Consider the following 18872-nt stretch of genomic DNA (forward strand, 5'->3'; position numbering starts at 1 on the left):
CAGTTCAGCCTTCAGGCGAGCTGCCCTAGAGCGCAACATTTCTCCCTACATTTCATCCTACACCCCCAACAACCACAAGGCAGCCCTGGGAGCAACCTTGACCGACTCACTGCTGCACCCTGTTCCCGGGCTGCTGCCCTGACCGCTGCACCATGCCAGCCGGCCATGGGACCGTGCTGTGCACAGCCGCACTTGGCCTGCTGCTGGTGGCGGCCGCGGCGCTGCGCAGCCGCCCCGCCCTTGGACCGGCCAGCCGCCACAGCACCCCCATGGGTGCTGCGGATGTGCTGCTGGACTTGGCAGCCACCTGGAGCGGCGCTGGGCGCCCCGGCAGCGGCCGCGGCTTGGACGAGGCCCCAGAGCCGCCGCTGTGGCGGCAGAGGGTGGCCGCCGCCGCCGCGGCAGGCCGGCTGGATGCCGCAGGCGGCGGCAGGGCGCCGGTCATCTTCATCCCGCCGCTCACGGGCGTGCAGCTGGAGCTGTCGCTGCACAACAAGTGAGGGGCAGCTCGGGAGAGCTCCTGGGGTAGCACACCTGCGAGACCCTACCCTACCCCATCCACCCCTGCCCGTATACGTGCCCCCCTGCAGGCCCGCCGCCCCGCACTTCTGGTGCCGCCGCAGCACACGGGGCTGGCTGCAGGCCTGGTTCAACCCGCGCATGCTGCTGCCTTGGACCATCGACTGCTGGGCAGACAACCTCAGGCGAGCGACGTGCAAGCCTGGCAGCTGCGCGCCGTGCCTCGCCACACTGGCCGGTGCTGGCACCAGCATGCATTGCACGGCCACAGGGGCCGGCCCTGAGCCCGCCCGCGCTGGGTGCCACAGGGTGGAGTGTGATGGCGAGGGCGGGCGCTGCGGCGACCCCGCCGGCGTCGCGGTGAAGCCCGTGCCTGGCTTCGAGAGCGGCATGCGGGTGGCGCCAGGTGAGGAGGAGGAGGAGGAGGAGGAGGAGGAGGAGGAGGAGGAGCTTGATCGGCGCCTGCCGGCCGTGTGCGGGGCAGCAACAGGTGGCGGGGTCGCGCCGGTGCGGCCTGCGCCTGCCCCAGCCATGCCTATACGCATAAGGTTTGCATGCACTTAATACCTTGGTGAGCAGGCGAGTACTTTGAAACGTTTGCCCCGCTGGCGGCGGCGCTGGAGCAGCTGGGGTGGCGGCGAGGCACCGACATGCTGGCCCACCTCTACGACTGGCGGTGCACTCGCCCCGGCCCCTGGCATGACATGGCATGGGGTGGCGCTGCATGTGCTGCATGCGCGGATGCTGGTCGGAACAGAAGAGGCACCTCTGCATGCAGCCCTTGTCGCTGCCTCGCAGGCTGCCGCCTGGCGAGTGGGTGCAGCCGGGCGGGTACTTTGATGCACTGCAGCGCCAGATCGAGGAGGCGGTGCAGGCTGCTGGCAGGCCGGCAGTGGCCATCTCGCTCAGGTGACCGATGCAGCAGTTCCCTTGCTAGCAGCTGGGAGCAGCAGGCCTTGGCAGCGGCTGGAACAACAGCAGGCGCAGCAGGCATCACTGGTGCTAAGCCTGTGGCTTGATGAAGTGTTTGTGTGTGTTTGTGTGTGTGTGTGTGCGTGTGTGTGCAGCATGGGGGCGCCCTACCTGGCCCTCTTCCTGCGCCGCCACGTCGCGCCCGCCTGGCAGGCGCGCCACATCGCCGGCCACATCGCCATCTCAGGCGGGCCCACCAGCTGTGGCAGCACCCTGCACTGCTGCTGCCAGGGCGATTGAGAGGGGAGGTCGCGCGGTGATGTGCTGAACAGTCGGGCAGTCGCCTCTGCCTCGCTAACTGCATTTCCGCGCGCGGCCCTGCAGGGGTTTGGGGCGGCTGCCTGGACGCGCCGCTGACCACGGTGGCAGGCGCCGACGGTGCACAGTATGGGCGAGCGGCGCTGCGCACCCTGCTCCGCGCGCTGCCAGTCCTGCCCTGGCTGGCCCCTGCCCCCGCCGTGTTTGGCGGCAAGGTGAGGTGTGCCGCAGGCGGGGGCGGTCGCGTCTGCCTACTGCAAGCATGTCGCAGCCAAGTCAGCTGTTGAATGCATCTGCCAAGCGTGCCCTGCTGCTGCAGACGCTGGTGGTGGATGAAGCCACCGGCAAGCGCTACACGGCCCAAAGCCTGGGGGCGTGGCTGCGCGTCGCCGGGGCCTCGCAGGCAAGCACCAGCAGCAGGGCGTGGGGATGCCTGTGCCAGGCTGTATGGCCTCTCCCGCCGCTGCCCCACTTACTGCAAAGCAAGCTTGCGAAGCAGCGCCACACAGGTACCGGCTGAGCCTGTGATGCAGGCGGCGGAGGTGTGGGAGGCTAGCCTGCAGTACATGGAAGACCTGTCCGCCCCACCCAACCACACCCTGTACTGCCTGTACAGCACGGGTGAGGAATAGGCCAGTGGATTGACGGCCGGGCAGGGTGGCTTGGGGGAGTGAACTTGCCCCGGGCATGTGGTGCCTGCTGAGAAGTGGAACAGGCATGGGCAGACCGGCCGGCATGCCTGACTGGCGTGGCAGCTTTGTCGGTCGGAAAGCAGTGCTGTGGCCCACCCCCGACTGCTTTCAGGCATCGAGACGACCACCGGAGTGACTGTTTCCCTGCCGGGCCTGAGCCCCCGCTACAAGCAACAGTTCAGGTGCGTTCACGCTGGTTGCTGCTGCCGAACGATGCACGCTGGTGCTGTGCTGCTGTCCTACTGAAGCCCTTGCACCAATCGCACGATGCACGCTGGTGCTGTGCTGCTGTCCTGCTGAAGCCCTTACACCGATCCTGGCGCTTCCACACGCAGCGACGGCGACGGAGTGGTGCCGCTGCGCAGCCTGCAAGCGTGCGACGCGTGGCAGCAGGCGGCGCCGGCTGGGCGCGGCCCAGCCTCCGGCGCTGGCGGCCGGGCGTCGGCGTCGGGGAGCCCTTCTGTGCACATCCGACGCTACCAGGGCCTGAGGCACGCTGCGCTGCTGCGGGACGCACAGGCCTTTGCAGACATTGTCGAGGCGGTACTGGAGCTGGCGGGGCCTCGGGCAGTCGGTGCCTGGAGCTGAGGGCTGGACATTGTGGTGACCGGGGATTGAGCACTTCACCCCACACAGGATCTAAACATTGACTGGCTGCAATGCAAGGGCAGAACGGGGAGTACGCACACATGCAAGCAGGGAAGAGTCCGAGAGGCCCTCGTCAAGCGATTACCGCGCAGCGGCGGGACGCCTAGGCGTGCAGGCGCCGCCAGGTGGTGGCGTACTTGGCGCCCGCGGAGCGGCTGATGGTGCATAGGGAGGTGCGCCGCGTGCCCAGCCCCTCCCCCTCGTCGTCCAGCAGCTGCGCCTTGAGGGAGATGCGCAGGCGCCCGCCGCTGGCGCTGCGGGGCGCAGGGCGAGGCGCGAGGGCGGCGCGACGGCGAGTCGAACATGGCACAGCATGGGCGCCCAGCCAGCACAGCCCGACCTGTTCCCCCAGGCAGGCGCGGCACCTGCCTGCAAGCCGTGAGCCTCTCTCAGCTCCCACCGCACACAACAAACACACACATACACGCACACACACCATGCATGCACCATACCATGCACCACACCACACACACCTGAGGCGGAACTTCTGGTGGATGATGGCCGGCAGCGGCGGCCCCTGCAGCGACTTGATGCTCAGCGTGCCGTCAATGGATACCGCCATCTGCGGCGGTAGAGGTGGGTGTGTGTGTGTTGGGACCGTGTTTGGTCGGTGTGGTGTTTGTGCGATGTGTGTGTGGGCAGGCTGTGGGAGCGGGAAGCGGGCGCATGTGCATGCACGCGCGGCTGCTGAAGGCTCATGCCCAGCCGTGTGGCCCCGCGGTGGGCCTGCCAAGCCAGCAGCTGGCAGCGGCAGCACCTGCGCCGCTGCGCCGCCGCCGCGGCCATCCATGCGGGGCACTGTGGCCAGCGCTCCGTTGGTGGGGTAAGCCTCCTCCGGCCGGCGGAGGACCCCCGCGCCGCCCACCCGCGTCGTCCACACCAGCACGAGCTTGCCGTCGCTCTCGCTGACCTGCTAGGCAGTGGAAGGAGGCGGGGCAGAGGCAGGGCTGGGCAGGGCAGGGCAAGGCTGGGATTGAGGGTTGGGACTGAGGGCAGCGAACAGCGGCGTGGAGGCTGCTGCCAGCGGCAGTTTGGCCATGTGTGGGAAGCTGGGCAGGCACCGTAGGCCTCGCAGCGATGCACGCCCCATGCTAATTCGCTGGCCTAATAGACCAGCCAGCAGCCAGCAGCCGGCACAAACACCCAGCCAGCCAGCCAGCCAGCCAGCCGACCGGCCAGCCAGGCACACCTGCAGCTCCTGCATCTGCTCCCACACAGCCGCCTGCAGCGCCGGCAGCTGCAGCAGGGCATGCACCGAGGCCCGGCCGCCGCCGCCGCCGCCGCCGCCCTCGCTCTCCGTCACCCATGCCCCGAGCATCTCAGGCGGCACTGCCAGCAGGTCTGCCAGCGGAAGGGGCGGGCCGATGGCGGCTGCGGACCCCGCCGCCGGCGCCATGCATTCAAAGCTGAGGCGAGGGGTCACCAGGCGTGGGACCCCACTGCCGTGCGATGCCGACGTGCCGCCAGGTCGCGGCGGCCAGGCCGGCTGGCCGGCAGCCTGCTGCTGCTGCTGCTCCTGCTGCTGCTGCTGGTGCAGGCTTGGGTGGCCGCCGGGCGGCTGCTGCCTGTGGCTGGGCTGCATGTACCACTCGGTGCGCTGGTACAAAGATGAGATGGGCATGGGCTGGGTGGCAGGGCGCTCTGCCCGGCTGGGTGGCGGGCTGAACACCAGGCGGCGCGCCGTGCCGTCGTCTGAGGCTGGCGTGCCGCGAGCACCGGCTGCCTCGGTGGCAGCAGCAGCGGCGCCAGCGCTGTGCGCCAGGCCCCTGCCGCCCTGCTGCTGCTGCCAGCTTGGAGCAAGCGGGGCTGGGGCGAAACCACCATTGACGCCGCTGCTGCTGGTACTGGAAAAAACTGGCGGCAGCAGCCTGCTGGCGCTGCTGGGTGTGCTACTGCTGTGGCTGCTGCTGCCTGGGAGGGGTCCGGGAGTGGTGCTGATGCTGTGGCGGCGCGCCGAGGGCGGCAAGGGCGGCTTGGGGATGTGCGACGGCTGGCCAGCCAGCGACTGGCGCCTGGCCGGCGGCTGCGGCTGCCGCGGCAGCGCCGGCACGCTCCCCGTGGTGTGAAGCAGCGTGGAGTGCTGCCTGCTGCTGCTGGAAGTCGCAGTGCCAGGCGTGGGTATGGGCGCAGCCGCGCCGAGCAGCTCTCGATCGTCGCTGCCGCCAGCGGCGCCCCGCCCGCGGCGTGGGCTCCTGGCAAACCGCTGCTTCAGGCGGGCCCAGGCGCCGGCAAAGCCAGTGCGGGGCTTGCCGCTGGTGCCGGGCGCGCCAGGCCCCGCGGCCGCGCTGCCAGGTGGGGCGGCAAAGCCATGAGTGGCAGCCGTGAAGGGGGCTGTGCTGACCGATGCGGCGGCGGCGGCGGGGGCGGCGGGCAGGGCAGGCATTTCTGGTGAGACCAGCCAGCAGGCCTGGGGGTCCCAGCTCGGCGGCACCTCGGCAGGCGGCGGCGCCTCTTGCCGCCAGGCTGCATAGTCAACCGACTGGCGCGAGGCGTAGGCTCCTGCAGGCGGCGGGGTGGGGGCTTCAAGCAGAGTGGGCGTCGGCGGCGGGCTGGGACAGCTGTAGCGGTTGGGCGGCGTGGGCTGGCGGCAGCCTGGGCCCTTGGAGCCCTGCTGGCCCTCTCCCGCCGTCCCACCCACCCTGGGCAGCAGTCGTGAAGACTGAGGCAGTCGTGTGGCCTGGAGCAGCCGAGTATGCGGAGCTGGGTGTGGTCATGATCGCCTCCCTCTTGCGCATGAAGGCCCACAGGCTGCTGCTCCGCTGCTGCTCCATGGCTGGGCCTGTGCGGCTGAAGGGAGCCTGCTGGGAGGATAAGGTTGTAGGCCGGGGCCCTGGCTTGCCCAGGAGGGGAGAGGCAGAGGCAGGGAGCGCAGGTGACCGATGAAGAGAGGCCATGTGAGAGCGGGGCTATCCGCGCCGCCAGCCTGGCGCGGGCGTCGAGTTGGCGCCCTGTCAGGTAGCTGCTCCACATGCCCTTTTCTCAACTGATTGCAAGCACATGCGCTAAACACAGGTCATTGTCGGCGGCAGCAAGCCCAGGCGTGCGCGTTGCGCCCCAGCGCTGAGCCCCCGCTGCGCGTGCCGGGCCCGCCGCCGCCGTCGCCCCGCATACCGCTGCCGCTACCCCGCGGCCGCCTTGCCGCCGCTCTTCCCGCCGCCCTCCTCGCCGCTCTTCTCCTCCTCTTCCTCATCACCCTCGGAATACTCATCGTAATACTCGTCATCCCACTCAAGCTGCCTCCTAAAGTAGTCTCGCTCAGGGCCCTCTGGAATGTGCACCATCAGGCGCCTGTTCATGCTGCCGTCCCAGTCCACCTGCGCGTGGGGGCACGGGCCAGCGGGAAAGGCAGGAGCAATCCCTGAGCATCAAGCGCCGTACGTCAAAACCACTGAACTGTTGCGTCGTTCGCCACCAGGTCCAGGCCACGCAACAGTAACAACCTGGCCAGCCGTGCCACCAGCAGCCAGGGTCCAGAGCAGCCAGGGCCCCTGGCAGCCACCCAAAACAGCAGCGGGCCAGCCACGCGCCCCCAGCTGCCACCCACCTTGAAGCCATGATCCTCCAGGCAGGAGGCAGTTACCAGCGGTACCACCTTGGCGGGCATGCCGTCCCGCGCCGCATGTCCCAGCCAAAGCTCCCCATCTGCAGCTCCACGTCAGCAACAGCACAACCGGCGGCTGGTGGGGTGCAGGCTGCAGTGACCAACCCCCGCTGGTGGCAGCTTTGCAGCGAGGGGGGGTGGAGCGAGGGCGGGGAGGCGGGCGCCCCCCAAAACCGCACCTGCCGCGTTGTCAATGTCTTGGGAGTGATAGAAGATGTAGCCCACAGCCTCGGGGGTGGAGTCAAGCAGGCTGCTGCACTCCGCATGCGCGCCTGCATCGCGGCAGAATGCAGGCGCAGGTTCGTGAGCAGGCGGCGGCCGGGGTGCCGGGCAGCCAGCGGCGGCGCTCACAGTTCCCGCAGCAGGCCGCATCCTCCTCCACCAGGATGCGGTGGGTGCCGCGCAGCTCGTTGAATGCCTGCAGGCGCCAGGCAGGTGGTCGCGGCGCGAAGCAGGCTCTGGGGAGCGTGCCGGAGCACACAAGTGGGGCAGGAAGCCTGAACGATCTTGCCTGAACGATCTTCAGGCTCGCAGTATTGTCCGCCATGGCAATAGCTGGCTCTGGGGGCGTGGCCAGCAGGTGGACACCGGCCAGGTGGCGGCGAGCGGCGGCCTTGGCGGGGGGAGGCGGATGGGCGGCATGCTGCAGCACCAAGCCGCCGCCACCTGGGGGAGGTTTTATAACGTGTCCCCCACGCGGGACGCTGCCCGGGACGTAGAGATGAGCTGTGTCAGAAGGAGGCAAGAGGATCAGATCACTCCGAGGCTGAGCATGGCTGCGGGAGGGTGCCTCCTTGACGCTGCAATGACTCTACTAGTCGATGCGGCACGTTTAGAGAGAACAGCGAAAGCGTGCCAAGGTGGCGGCGGGCGCGGGCGCAGAGCGCTGCCTAGAGCACCTCGCCTTGATTGTCACGGCGGCATGATTACGTGTCAGTTGTTTGAGTCAGTCACCGAAACCAGTCAGTCAGCAAAAGCCAGTCACAGATCACTCTCAGCCCCACTGCGCCCGCTCTCTAGCACCGCAGCCCCAGCCCCAGGCGCTCGCTGCCCTCTCCGCTGATGCTGCTCAGGCCCTGGGCAATGTGCTGCAGCGAGCTGACGGCCGCCTGCAGCTGCGCCGCCTGCGGCCGCATCTGCTGCTGCTGCTGGCCGGCAAGGCCGCTGCCGCTGCCGGCGCTGCCCCCAGCGCACGCCGCTGCCGGCGGCGGGCTGCCTGCGGTGCTGGGGGGCGAGGGCGAGCCGTGCAGCAGGTCCATGTTTGTGAGCAGCTCCTGAAAGTCCAGCTCAGCCTGCTGGCGCCGCTGGCGCTCCGCCTGCAGCTCCGCCTCCAGCTGCCGCCACCGCCGCTCCAGCTCCTCTACCCGCTGCTGCTGCTGCTGCTGCTGCTGGGAGGTGCTGCTGCCATCTCCGCTGCCGGCGCTGTCGCCGGCGCTGCTGGGCCCGGGGTCGGGGTCGGGTGCGGTGGCTCGCAAGCACACCAGCTCTCCCAGCAGCTCCTGCCGCTCACGTGCCAGCCTGGCACGCTCAGAGTCCATGTGACCCAGCAGGTCCAGCAGGCGCTCATTCTCCTGCGGGAGGCAGCCACGCACAGCAAAAAGGGTGGCTGGCCTTGCAAATACCAACCACACGGACGCAGACAAGCAGGCCAAACAGGCAGTACAAACCCTGGCGGCCCGGTTAATTTCCTCCCTCCCTCCATCCATCCATCCATCTCAATCTCCCCACCTGCTGCAGCTCCTGCACCTCACCCCACACACCCGCCGCCGACGCCGCGTGCCTGCCAGCCTCCCCCTGCAGCGTCTGCAGCTGCACTGCCAGCTGGCGGTTGTGCTGCTCCAGCTGCGCCAGCCTGGCAGACGTGGCACCGGCTCCTGTGCCATCAGCGCCAGCATCACTGCCACCAGCCGCCTCCTGCAGCACCAGCAGCCCCTTCACTTCCTCCAGCTCCCGCTGCGCCGCCTGCAGCGCCGCCTGCGCGCCGTCCAGCGCCCCCGCCAGCCGCGCAGCCTCTGCCCGCGCCACCTCCGCCTCCCCAGCCAGCTGCGTGCACTGCTGCCGCGCCTCTCCCAGCTCCTGCGCCAGCGCCTCGCCCCGCTGCTGCGCGGCGTGGTTGCCGCGGCTGGCCCCCACCTCAAACTCTGCCGCCAGCCGGGAGCGCAGCTGGCCCAGCTCCACGTCTTGTGCCTCCCGCCGCTGCAGGCAGGAGGGCCGGGCATTGTAAGGCATGCTGGAAGGGCAGCAAGCAAGCAGATGCACGAGCGCCTGATGTGTGGGCCGACAGACTCTCCCCGCTTGGTGGCAGCCAGGCAACTGCCTGCCTCCGCCACATCCTTGCTGGCTGCCTTGCCGCCGTTCCTGTCATGGTGCCCACCTGCACCAGCCCGTCCACCTGGCGCTGCAACGTGGCCACCTGCTCCTCCAGCAGCCGCTTCTGCTCCTGCAGCGACGCCAGCTGACGGTCGGGCCCCGACTCCGCGGCCACAGCGTCCCGCTTGTACTGCAGCAGGAGAGCCCAGAGGGCAGGCAAAAAAATAATCAGGCACGCAGCGCGAGGCGCTTGTGAGGTGCACACGGCACACGGGCGAGCAGGCACGCACGCACATGCATGGTTGGCGCTACCAAGAGAGGCAGGGCAGCCCACGCACCTGGTCGGCCCGAGAGATGGCCAGCAGCCCTTCCAGCTCCCCCACCCGTGCCTGCTCCAGCGCAATGCGCTGCCGGAGCGCCTCAGAGTCTGCACCGCAGGCACCCCGAGTTCACGCCCAGGGTGGAAGTGCTGCCAGCGCGGAAAGGCGCCGCTGCTGCTGGTGGCCCCCACTCGGTGTTTTGGTGCAGCAGCAGCTGCAGGCGATCCCCCACTCGGTGTTTGGTGCAGCAGCAGCCGGCCGCCCCTCACCCGATTGCGCATCCGCCAGCCGTGCCTCCAGCACGCCGATGCCGCCCTCTGCATGCAGCAGCTGGCGCTGCAGCGCCTCCTGGGCGCGCTCCAGCTGGAACCGCACCTGCAGCACGGCGGCATGCCGACCACGCGCGCCGTGAGGGATGAAGCAATGAACGGTTCAAACATTGCACAGGAGGCGCCACAAATGGGCGCTGAACCGAGGCGAGCCGCCAGCTGCCCCCAGCGCATGCAGAGCCAGGCAGCAGGCAGCTGGCACGCTGCGGCTGTCAAGGCGCAAAGCGTGCCTGCTCGGCTCCCCGCAGCTGCTCCAGCAGCGCGTGCCGCTCCCGGTCCAGCCCGCCCGCCGCCTCGTCGCCTCGCCGCATCGCCCGGCCCATGGCCTCCAGCTGGCGCTCGCCGGCCTGCAGGGAGCAGCACCCCAGCGGTCAAACAGTGGAGAAGCGAGGCGCCGTCCCCGCCCCTGGTCACGCCCTCGCCCCCGGCGGCTGCGCACAGGCGTGGTCATGCAGGTTGGACCCGCCGCCACGCAGCCCTTGCCCCAGCCGGCCATCTGCCCCTGCCTGCAGGTCTGCGATGTACATGTTTATCTGGCTCTGGGCGCTGCGCTGCGCCTCGTGCAGGCTGGCCACCTCCTCCGCCCTGGTGACCAGCTCTGCGGCAGGTGGGTGGATGTGGCAGGTGTGGGGTGTGGCAGTAGTCGGGATAGGGCGGGGACAAAACAGGGAACAACATGTATCATGCGCATTCCCGCCGCAGATGAGCCATCATGCACATGTACTCTTCATTCGAACAGAGCGCACCTGCGTCCCGGGCCTGCAGCTCCCTCGTGAGCTCCGTCAGTGACTGCTGCAGCCGCTGGTTTTCGTGGGAGAGGCCCTCGTACGCGGTGCGCAGCTCTGCAGGGAGAGCGCAACAGCGGCAGCAGCCCGCCATCAATCGCCGCGCCTGGCTTGCGCCGGTCTTCGGAGGCAGCGCGGGCGTGCAGGCGGTGGCAGCGGGCGGCGCCAAGCCAGGCTGGCCGCTGCTGCGGCCAGCATCCGCTGCTGCCGCCAGCAGCACCATCCACCTGTCCTTGCAGGCAAGACGGCCGGAGCAGCAGCACCACGCCGTGCCGCGCCCTACCTGCCGTGTCCTGCTCCCGCGCGCGCGCCAGCTGCTCGTTGTAGTGGCTGCGGCTGCTGTGCACCTTGACCTGCTCCGCAAGCTCGTGCCGCTCGGCAGTCATGCTGCTCAGCTGGTTGCTGACCACCTGCGGCGGGAGGTGCGGTGGCTGTAGGTGCGTGTTTGTACGTGTGGCAAGTGAACGGGGCTCCCTGGGCTGGCCGTCTGCTTCATCTCACATGCATGCATTGGCCAGCCATCTTCCTACAGTATCTGCTCTGCCGTTGCGCCCAGAGGTCCCATCCGCCCACCGCCCAGTTCCCTTCAACGCCGCCCGCCCACCTGGTTCTCCCTGACCAGCGCCGCCAGGTCATCAGTCACTGCCCTGTACTCCTCCACCAGCGCGCCGTGCTCCGCCCCCAGCCCCGCCAGCTGGCGCCCCAGCGCCTCGGCTTCCGCCCGCTGCACCTGCCCCGCCTCCTCCTGCTCCTGCAGCCGCGTGGCGGCGGCCGCCAAGCGGGCCTCGGTGGCGGCCAGGGCCCTGCACGCATGAAGAGCATCCACAGGAGGTCGGCCCCAGCACCATAGGAAGCAAGATGCCTTTGAGTGCACACGCTGCAGAATGTCCCACCCGTGCATCTTCACATGGATGTAAGCTGTGGCATCGCCCACCCACACCACACCTCTCTGCCTCCTCCGCGCGGTGGCACTGCACCGCCAGCGTGCCGGCCTCAGCGGCGGCGCTCTCCGCGCGGCGGTCCAGCTCGGCTTGCAGCGAGTCTCGCTCGGCGTCCAGGGCGCCCACCACGCCGCGCAGCTCTGCCAGCTCAGCATCACGCTGCTGCACGGCAGGGCAGTACAGCAGACAGTCAGCATGAGCAGGAGACGCGACTCAGCGACAGGGGGCGAGCGTACCCTCTGCCGCTGCACCCTTTGCCACACTCCCCACCTGCGCCTCCTCCGCCCGCCTGGCCAGCTGGGCCCCAGCGTCGCTCAGCCGCAGCTCCGCGGCCCGCAGCTCCGTCGCCATGCTGCACAGGGGCAGGAAAGCAGGGGCATTTAGCATATTGAATTGGCTTACCTTCATCCTGCAATGGCGCTGACAATCACACTCAAAACCGCTCTGGAACAACCCACTCTGCTGAAATGTGCACCACACACTGCTGGTCCGCCAACCCACCTGCGGAGCTGCACCATGTACTGCTGTACCGTGGCATCCGCCTTGATGCTGAGGGCAGACAGGTCGGCAACCTCCTGGCTGCGCTCCTGCAGCTGCCGTCGCAGGTCTGCCGCGGCAGCGGTGGCGTCTGCTACGCTGCTGGAGCCTGCACCGGCAGCCGCCAGCTCCTCCTGCAGCCTGGCTGCCTGGCTCTCCAGCTGCTGGATCCTGCCCTGCAGCTGCTGGGCCTGCTGGTGTAGCTCCTCCTCCCGCTGGCTGGCCGGCGGCGAGCGGGAGCCCGCCGCCAGCTGCCAGTCGCCGCTGCCGCCGCCATCGCCTCCGTCCAGGCCAGGCGCCGGGGCCTGCGCCTCGCCTGCTGCTGAGTGGCGGTCGCGCTGCTGCTGGGCAGACACAGCGGCCGTCAGGGCTGCCACCTGCTGCTCACTCTCCTCTAGCTTGACCGCCAGCTCAGTGCGCTCAAACTCCAGCTGCTCCAGCTGCGCCGCCTGCTGAGCCAGCTGCTGCTGCAGCACGCCGATGCCAGGCTCATCCTGTCCCTGCTCTGGCGGGGCTGCTTGATCAGCGCCAGGCTGTCCTTCCTCCGCTGCTGACGCTGCTGGCTCCTGGGCAGTGAGCGGAGCGCCGGCGACCGCCACAGCCTGGGCCAGGTGCTGCTCGGTGCGCAGAAACTGCTGCTGCGCCCGCTGCATCTGCTGCTCTAGCTGCTGCACCTGCTCCCGCAGCTGGCGGCACTCGCCCTCGCTTGCTGCCGCCGCCGCGGCCGCGTCCTCGCGTGAGCGTCTAGCCTCTGCCAGCTGATCCGCCAGCGCCTGGCACTGCTCCTGCAGGCTGACAGCAGCGGCTGCCTCCTGCTGGCTGGCCGAGCCCTCGGGCTCTCGCTGCTGCTGCGCCTGCTTCTGGACAGAAGCAGAGAGCTCCCCCTCCAGCTGCTTGCAGCGGCCCTGCGCCTTGCGCAGCGCTCCCTAGGCCAGGTGCACATCGGGGAAGGTGGGCGGTTAGGAAATGGAGGGCCGCATGCAATGCAAACCTGGCATGGCCTGCGCATGCACACGATGCGCAGGCTGCTTGCCCACCGGCCCTGATGCATGCCCCCAGCCCCTCACCTCCCGCTGCTCCAGCACGTCACGCAGCTCTGCCACCTTCGCCTCTGCATGCGTCAGCTGCCCCTCCAGCAGCGCCTTCTCCGCCCGCACCCCCTCCAGCGTGGACCGCAGCCTGCCCAGCTTCTGCCGCGCCGCGCCCTCGCCCGCCGACTCCTGCTGCAGCCGCACCAGCGCCGCCTGCATCGCCTCCACCTCCCGCGCCACGCCCTCGCGCTCCGCCGCCAGCGAGCTGGCACGCGCCTCGGCCTGGCGCTGCGCCTGCTGCGCCGCCTCCAGGTCGCCGCGGTCCACCGCCCGCCGCTGCACCTCCACAAGCTCCGAGGTGAGCGCCTCAACCTGCACTAGCGCCACACACACCCGGATGCAGCCCATCAACCTTCCAAAGCCTTCACACCAGGCAACAACACGCCAGGTAACCCAGGGAGCCCCATTGATTTCAAAAACCGGTGTTTCCGTGAACCCCTGGCTGCTGCGTCCTGGGCGCCAGGAGCCGAGTTGCCGCGCCTGCTGGTTGAGCTGCAGGATGACTGCCTCGTTGGCTTCTGTGCGGTACTGCTGGGCCAGACGGTCCACGTCGGGACCGCGTGCCACCAGCGCCGACAGCCGCTCGATCTCGGCATCCCGCTGCGCCAGCGCATCCTGCAAGCACAGAACCCTCCCAGGGCGGTTGTCGGGAGGACTTGCTGGGCCCCGCCCGTGGGTGGCCTGACTGTAAATTAGCCACAGTGGTGGCAGGGCGGGGAAGCACCTCTTGGACAAGCAAACTGCCGTGTCCTGCGCCTGGTACCAGAAGACCCTCCCTGAGCTCGACCGAGCACGTGCGCGGCACCCACCTTGGCCTGCTGCACCTGCGCGCCCAGCGCCTGCTGCGCCTCCTCTCGCCGCCGCACCTCTGCCTCCAGCGCCAGGATGCGGCTGTCGGCGGCCTTGATGAGGGAGATGGCGCCGCGGGAGGTCTTGGCGGCCGCGGCGGGCGCGGGGCGCGGCTCCAGGGGGGCGGTCATGGAGAAACTGGAGTAGGCGGCCTTGAGCTCCAGCTCATCTGCAGGGGAGGGCCGGCCGAGGAGGGAGGAGGAGCTGAGGGCGGCAGCGGCTGCGAGGCAGGCGGATGTCGTGGGGCGCTGGGAGAGCGGCGCAGCAGCAGCCGTGCGGGGTGGGAAGCTTGGGGAGCTCCGTGGCGCGCAGGGCAGCACAGAGCTGGGAGAGTGCTGTGCTGTTGCAGATGCCCCACATGGGATAGCCAGCGCCGTAGGGCAGCCCAACGCGCCCCACCTCGCCCCCGCCCACCCACCTCCCGCGTGCTGCTGCCCGAAGCTCAGCAGGTCGCGCACTTTGGCGCGCAGGCCGTCTCGCTCCCGCTCCAGCGCCGCCGCCCGCTCCAGCGCTTGCTCCTTGGCAAAGGCCAGATCCGCGGCACGCGCCTCGGCCTGCTTGGCACGCTGGTGTGTGCCCGCCTCCTGCGCCTGCTGCGCATCCGCCTCGCGCAGCAGGTTGGCATGCAGGCGGCTGTTCTCGGCACCCAGCCGCCCCACCTCCCGCTGCAGCACCTCGGCCTGCAGGCGCAGGCAGCGTGCTCCCGGCCTCTCTCTCAGTTGGCGGCAGCGACCGACTGCCACAAGGTGACGTAGCGCATGCTGCTGCTGGCGGCGATAATCCCGACAGAACGCTGCCGCGCCTCACGACAGAACGCAAGCTGGCCCGGCAGGCGCCCACCTGGTACTGCAGGGTTTGGGAGGCCTGCCCCGCATCGCCCGCCTGCACCTTGAGTGCGCGGTAGCTGTCTGTGCCTTGACCAGGTCGGCCAGCAGCGCCGCCACCAGCGGCGCCGCCTCTGCCGTCAGGGCGGTGGAGTCGTAGGCCAGCTCGCCCAGCTGGCGGCGGAGCGCGCTCACCAATTGAGCGTCGCCTACCATGCTGGTGCGCTACGTTTGGGGGAAAGGGGCGCTGAGGCGCGAGTCAGCGCCGGGGGTGCTGGCGGAGAGTGCGACGCAGCGCGTCTCTGCTGCAGTAAGTAAACGCGGCAGTGATGCTGCTGCTAGTGCATATGGCACGCACGGGCTCCAAGGCACAGACTGGCGGATGCCGGTCAACGCTTTGTGCGAGTTCGATTGCCGCTATGCACCGCTTCAGTGAACTACGAGATCAGAAAAAACAAGAGACGCTGTGCTGGGCCGCCCACCAGCCACAGCAGGGAGCCGCCAGGCGGGTCCGCCGGCTCTGTGGTGGCAGTGTCTGCATACCGCCCTGCATCCGTCAGGCCAACAGCAGGCATCCTCGCCCCTCAAGCTACCTCGGCAGCATGTTCGTCCTGTCTGGCAGAGGTGCAGCAGGGCATTTGAGCCCAGAAGACGGTGCGTGGCAGAGACGCGGATGGTGCGGGGTGCGGTGCCGGGCCAGTGCCCAGGCAGGGCATGTTGAGGTCTGGCGAGCAGCGTGCGGCGTTGTCAGCTCTCCCCAGCACCATGCACCCACCCCGGAGGGCTCTGCTGCCAATTTTGGAGGCACTCCGCAGTCGGCAGAATGTTGGACATGTGGCTGGCTTGGGTGCGGTTTTGCTGGCGGCCAGTGGTTCCAGGTCCCTACGTGTCCGCACGCCGCTACAAGCTGCCCGATCTGGGACCCTTTTGTCGTGGAGAAAATGCCGGTGGGCCGAATCACAGCACGCAGCAGGAGGTGCCCTCACCGCGTCTCCAAGTGCGTATGGCAGCCCACTGATTGCAGATCTTGTGCAATTCGCGGGTCGGCAGCCGATAGCGACAGCGGGGGCTGCTTGGGCCTTCTGTTGGCTGGCATCTGGGGTGTGAAAGGCTGTCCAGCGAGCTTGAGGCCTCCCCTTCGAGCCTCCGTGGCCGCCACGATTAGGGCCGATTCAGGAGAGCCTGCCGGGCCCGGGAAGGCGTCCTCAGTCGTCCCGGCTGGGAGCGGCGCGGTGGTGCAGATGCCCGGCCACTCAGGGGCCTCCCCCCTGCTGCAGCGGTCAGACAAGTCCTGGAGGTGCGTTGGAATGCAGGCAGGAACCCGCAAGTGCACCACATGCAGGGGATTGCGGCCGGCTCACGGGCTGCACCTGCCCCCGCGCCGCCGATTGAGCTTGCAGGGCATCCAATCCGGCGCACCTGATGGAGGGCTTCTCCTTGCCCGCCACCCCGTCAAAGGCCAAGCCCGGGCGGAGAGGGTTCTGCTCCCTCACCACCCTGCTGGTCGTGTTTGCGCTGGTGGCAGGTGCGCTGCGGCCTTCTGGGCCCTCAACACTTTCCTTCGGACCCCACCCCCCGCGCCGCCGGGCCCCCAGGCCCGCCCCAGCCCCGCCGCCGCCGCGTCTTGGCAAGATTGCCCGCCGCCTCTTGCCCCCGCCCGCCGCCACGTGCCCCCACCCGACGCCGCCTCCCCCCGCGCCCTGCGCGTGCCCCCCGCCCCGCAGGCGTGGCCATGTTCAATCAGGAGCTGGGCGGCAGCAGCAGCCGCACAGAAACATACTACCGCAAGGCCCTGGTGGCCAAGATGTATTTTGGCGACAACGGGCAGACGGTGACGGCCACCAGCGAGGAGTACAGCCGCTCCACGGTGGCCGGCGGCGGCGCGGGCGCGGCCAAGGCCAAGGCCACCGCCGCCGCCAAGGCTGCGGCGGGCCGCGCCGAGCCGCGCGCCGCGCTGGAGCTCGACGAGGAAGAGGAGGAGTGGGAAGAGGGCGGCGGCGGCGGCGGCGGCGCGGCCGAGGCGGCCGCCGACGAGGACGAGTTTTCCTCTCTGGAGGACGAGGACGAAGACGCGCACCCGTCCTCGGAGCAGCAGCAGCAGCAGCAGCAGCGCCTGGTCACAACCACGGTCAAGGCCACCGCGACCAGCGACGCGCCGCTCACCGTCACCATCTCCGCCACCCAGGAGATGGAGGGCGCCACCGCGGCCGCCGCCGCCGCCGCTGCCGACGAGCAGGGCGAGGAGGCGACGTCCACCACCACCACCACCACCACCATCACCACCACGCAGCCCGCGGCCGCCGCGGGCACGGGCGCGGGCGCGGCGCAGGCGGCGCAGCAGCCCGCTGCGACGGCGCAGCAGCAGCAGCAGCAGCAGCAGGGCGCGGCGGGGCCAGAGCAGGAGGACCCCGCTGAGGCCGCCGCCTCCTGGTGGTCTGACGTGGTGGACCCCAGCGGCGAGCGCCTGCCCAAGGCCGCCAGGCGCGAGCGCGACATCTCGGCCTCCCTGGCCACCGCAGGTGCGCGCCGCCGCGCTGCTGCGCCTCCCCCACCTCGCGCGCAGCGCGCCCGCGCCTGCGCGGCTGCCACCCGCCAGCGTCGCGTGCCTGCGCAGGGCCGCTGGCCGGCTGGCTGGCAGCCTCGCAGCTGCCGTGCGCTGCCCTTGCGTTTGAGCGCAGCAGCGCTGCAGCCAGCCTTGCCTGGTCAACCCCTGCCTCGCGCCTCGCCCTCACCTCCCTCCCTGCCCGCCCGTACCGCCCGTACCGCAGTCGTGTTTGACGAGTCTGCGGTACCCGACAACCCCGACTGCAAGATTGCGGTGATGGATGTGGACCAGCGCTGGGGGGAGGTGTACGGCGCGGGCAACTGCGACCTGGCCGACGAGAAGGTGGGGAGGGCCCCGGAGGGCCCCCGGTGCATGCAGGGCGCTGTGGTGTGGTGTTGGCCTGGGCATGTGAGGACACGGCGGTGGTGGTGGAGGCGGCGGTGGTGGTTGTGGTGGGTGACGTGGAGGGCAGGCTGGCAGAGATTGGCAGCCACAAGCGCCGAGCTGACGGATGCGTTGCCCCCCGCCGCTGCTCCCCCTGCCGCGCCGCCCGCTGCAGCTGTGGCCCTTTGCGTCCATGGGCCGGGGTATCGACGGGCACAACCTGCTGCTGCCCGAGCAGTACCAGTACAGCATGGAGCACTGGATCACAAAGGTGGGTGGATGTCGGTACCGCCGCTACCGCTGCCGCCCGCTGCGTGCGGCCATGCCGCACCTGCCAGCCTGGAGCTGCCTGCGCCGCCCACCCCCTCCCCACCTCATCTCAATTCCCCCTTGCCCACGCTCCTCCTCCCGTCCCGCATACCCCCCCCCCCCTCCCTCTGCCTAGCCCAATGCCTGCCCTCCTCACACCACCGCCACTCTCCCTCCCCTCCCCTCCCCTTCCCTCCCTCCCCACCGCTCCCCACCGCTCCCCCGTGCAGGCCATCCGCAACTCCTCGCGCTACACCGACGACACGGCGGCCGCCGACTTTGTGTTTGTCGACATGGGCTGCTACCACACGTCCTGGATGGCCTGGCTGCACCCGCAGAACGAGGAGGGGCGCAAGCTGGTGCCCTCGCCAGAATATTACATCAAGCGCTCCTTCACCAAGCTGCGCGGCATGGCGCGGTGCGTGCAGGCCGCTTGGCAGGGAGCTTGCTTGGGGCGGCGGCGGCGGGCCGGCTGCCGGCTGGCTGGGTGTGCATGCATTGCGTTGCAGCGTGGCGTGCTCCACCCCTCCTCCCTCCCTCGCCCTCCCTCCCGCCCACCCTCCCGGCCACCCATTCACCCTGCCCGCCCCGCCCCGCAGCTTCCGCGAGACCAAGGGCGGCGACTTTGGCATGGTGCACCCCGCGCCGCTGATGAAGGGGCTGTTCACCGAGGAGGCGGCCTGCGAGGACTTTGCCTCGGTGCTCAACATGGTACCCGAGCGCGCCTCGCTGTGCGTGTGGACCCAGGACTCGCACACCCAGGGCAAGAGCGTGCTGCTGCCGTACGCCGCGGTGTCGGACATTGACATGGACGTGAGTCGCGGGAGGGGCGTGCGCTGTGTGGTGTGTGCGGTACAGTGCTGTGTGGTTTGTGCTGTACAGTGCTGTGTGCTGTTTGCTGTGTGCGGTACAGTGTTGTGTGGTGCGTGCTGCGCTGTGGGGGCTGGCAGGCCTGGCA

At 69.6% G+C, this 18872-nt stretch overlaps 5 protein-coding genes across 5 annotated transcripts in view; 2 read left to right on the plus strand and 3 right to left on the minus strand.

Moving 5' to 3' along the window:
- Positions 1–269: 269 nt before the first annotated feature.
- On the plus strand, positions 270–3029 carry CHLNCDRAFT_144143 (hypothetical protein; the record flags this gene model as incomplete). Its single annotated transcript, XM_005848564.1, has 11 exons — positions 270–496; positions 591–713; positions 828–1009; positions 1099–1195; positions 1318–1428; positions 1587–1693; positions 1816–1964; positions 2069–2134; positions 2283–2370; positions 2554–2623; positions 2777–3029. The coding sequence occupies 11 exons, from the start codon at positions 270–272 to the stop codon at positions 3027–3029; spliced, it is 1473 nt and encodes a 490-aa protein (XP_005848626.1).
- A 3179-nt stretch (positions 3030–6208) lies between these two features.
- CHLNCDRAFT_144145 (hypothetical protein) lies at positions 6209–7237 on the minus strand (the record flags this gene model as incomplete). Its single annotated transcript, XM_005848768.1, has 5 exons — positions 6209–6403; positions 6634–6731; positions 6870–6962; positions 7042–7108; positions 7208–7237. 5 exons carry the CDS (start codon positions 7235–7237, stop codon positions 6209–6211), a joined length of 483 nt encoding a protein of 160 aa, XP_005848830.1.
- A 469-nt stretch (positions 7238–7706) lies between these two features.
- On the minus strand, positions 7707–9760 carry CHLNCDRAFT_144146 (hypothetical protein; the record flags this gene model as incomplete). The annotated part of the gene is made up of 6 exons (XM_005848769.1): positions 7707–8261; positions 8419–8886; positions 9065–9190; positions 9339–9427; positions 9590–9695; positions 9719–9760. 6 exons carry the CDS (start codon positions 9758–9760, stop codon positions 7707–7709), a joined length of 1386 nt encoding a protein of 461 aa, XP_005848831.1.
- A 101-nt stretch (positions 9761–9861) lies between these two features.
- Positions 9862–15251, minus strand: CHLNCDRAFT_144147 (hypothetical protein; the record flags this gene model as incomplete). The annotated part of the gene is made up of 14 exons (XM_005848770.1): positions 9862–9996; positions 10225–10247; positions 10396–10491; positions 10718–10844; positions 11039–11237; positions 11380–11537; positions 11646–11727; positions 11877–12838; positions 12980–13315; positions 13424–13618; positions 13813–14021; positions 14271–14532; positions 14773–14901; positions 15159–15251. 14 exons carry the CDS (start codon positions 15249–15251, stop codon positions 9862–9864), a joined length of 3006 nt encoding a protein of 1001 aa, XP_005848832.1.
- Positions 15252–16098: 847 nt separating this feature from the next.
- CHLNCDRAFT_144148 (hypothetical protein) overlaps positions 16099–18872 on the plus strand; it is a gene marked incomplete at both ends in the record, with an annotated part of 5027 nt that continues 2253 nt past the window's right edge. Inside the window, 6 exons of the mRNA XM_005848565.1 lie at positions 16099–16201; positions 16401–17195; positions 17445–17563; positions 17781–17876; positions 18145–18401; positions 18514–18731. Of these exons, the coding sequence (XP_005848627.1) occupies positions 16099–16201; positions 16401–17195; positions 17445–17563; positions 17781–17876; positions 18145–18401; positions 18514–18731 (1588 nt within the window). The remainder of the gene's footprint in view (positions 16202–16400; positions 17196–17444; positions 17564–17780; positions 17877–18144; positions 18402–18513; positions 18732–18872) is intronic.

This window comes from Chlorella variabilis (assembly GCF_000147415.1).
Source record: "Chlorella variabilis unplaced genomic scaffold CHLNCscaffold_7, whole genome shotgun sequence".
Lineage (NCBI taxonomy): Eukaryota > Viridiplantae > Chlorophyta > Trebouxiophyceae > Chlorellales > Chlorellaceae > Chlorella > Chlorella variabilis.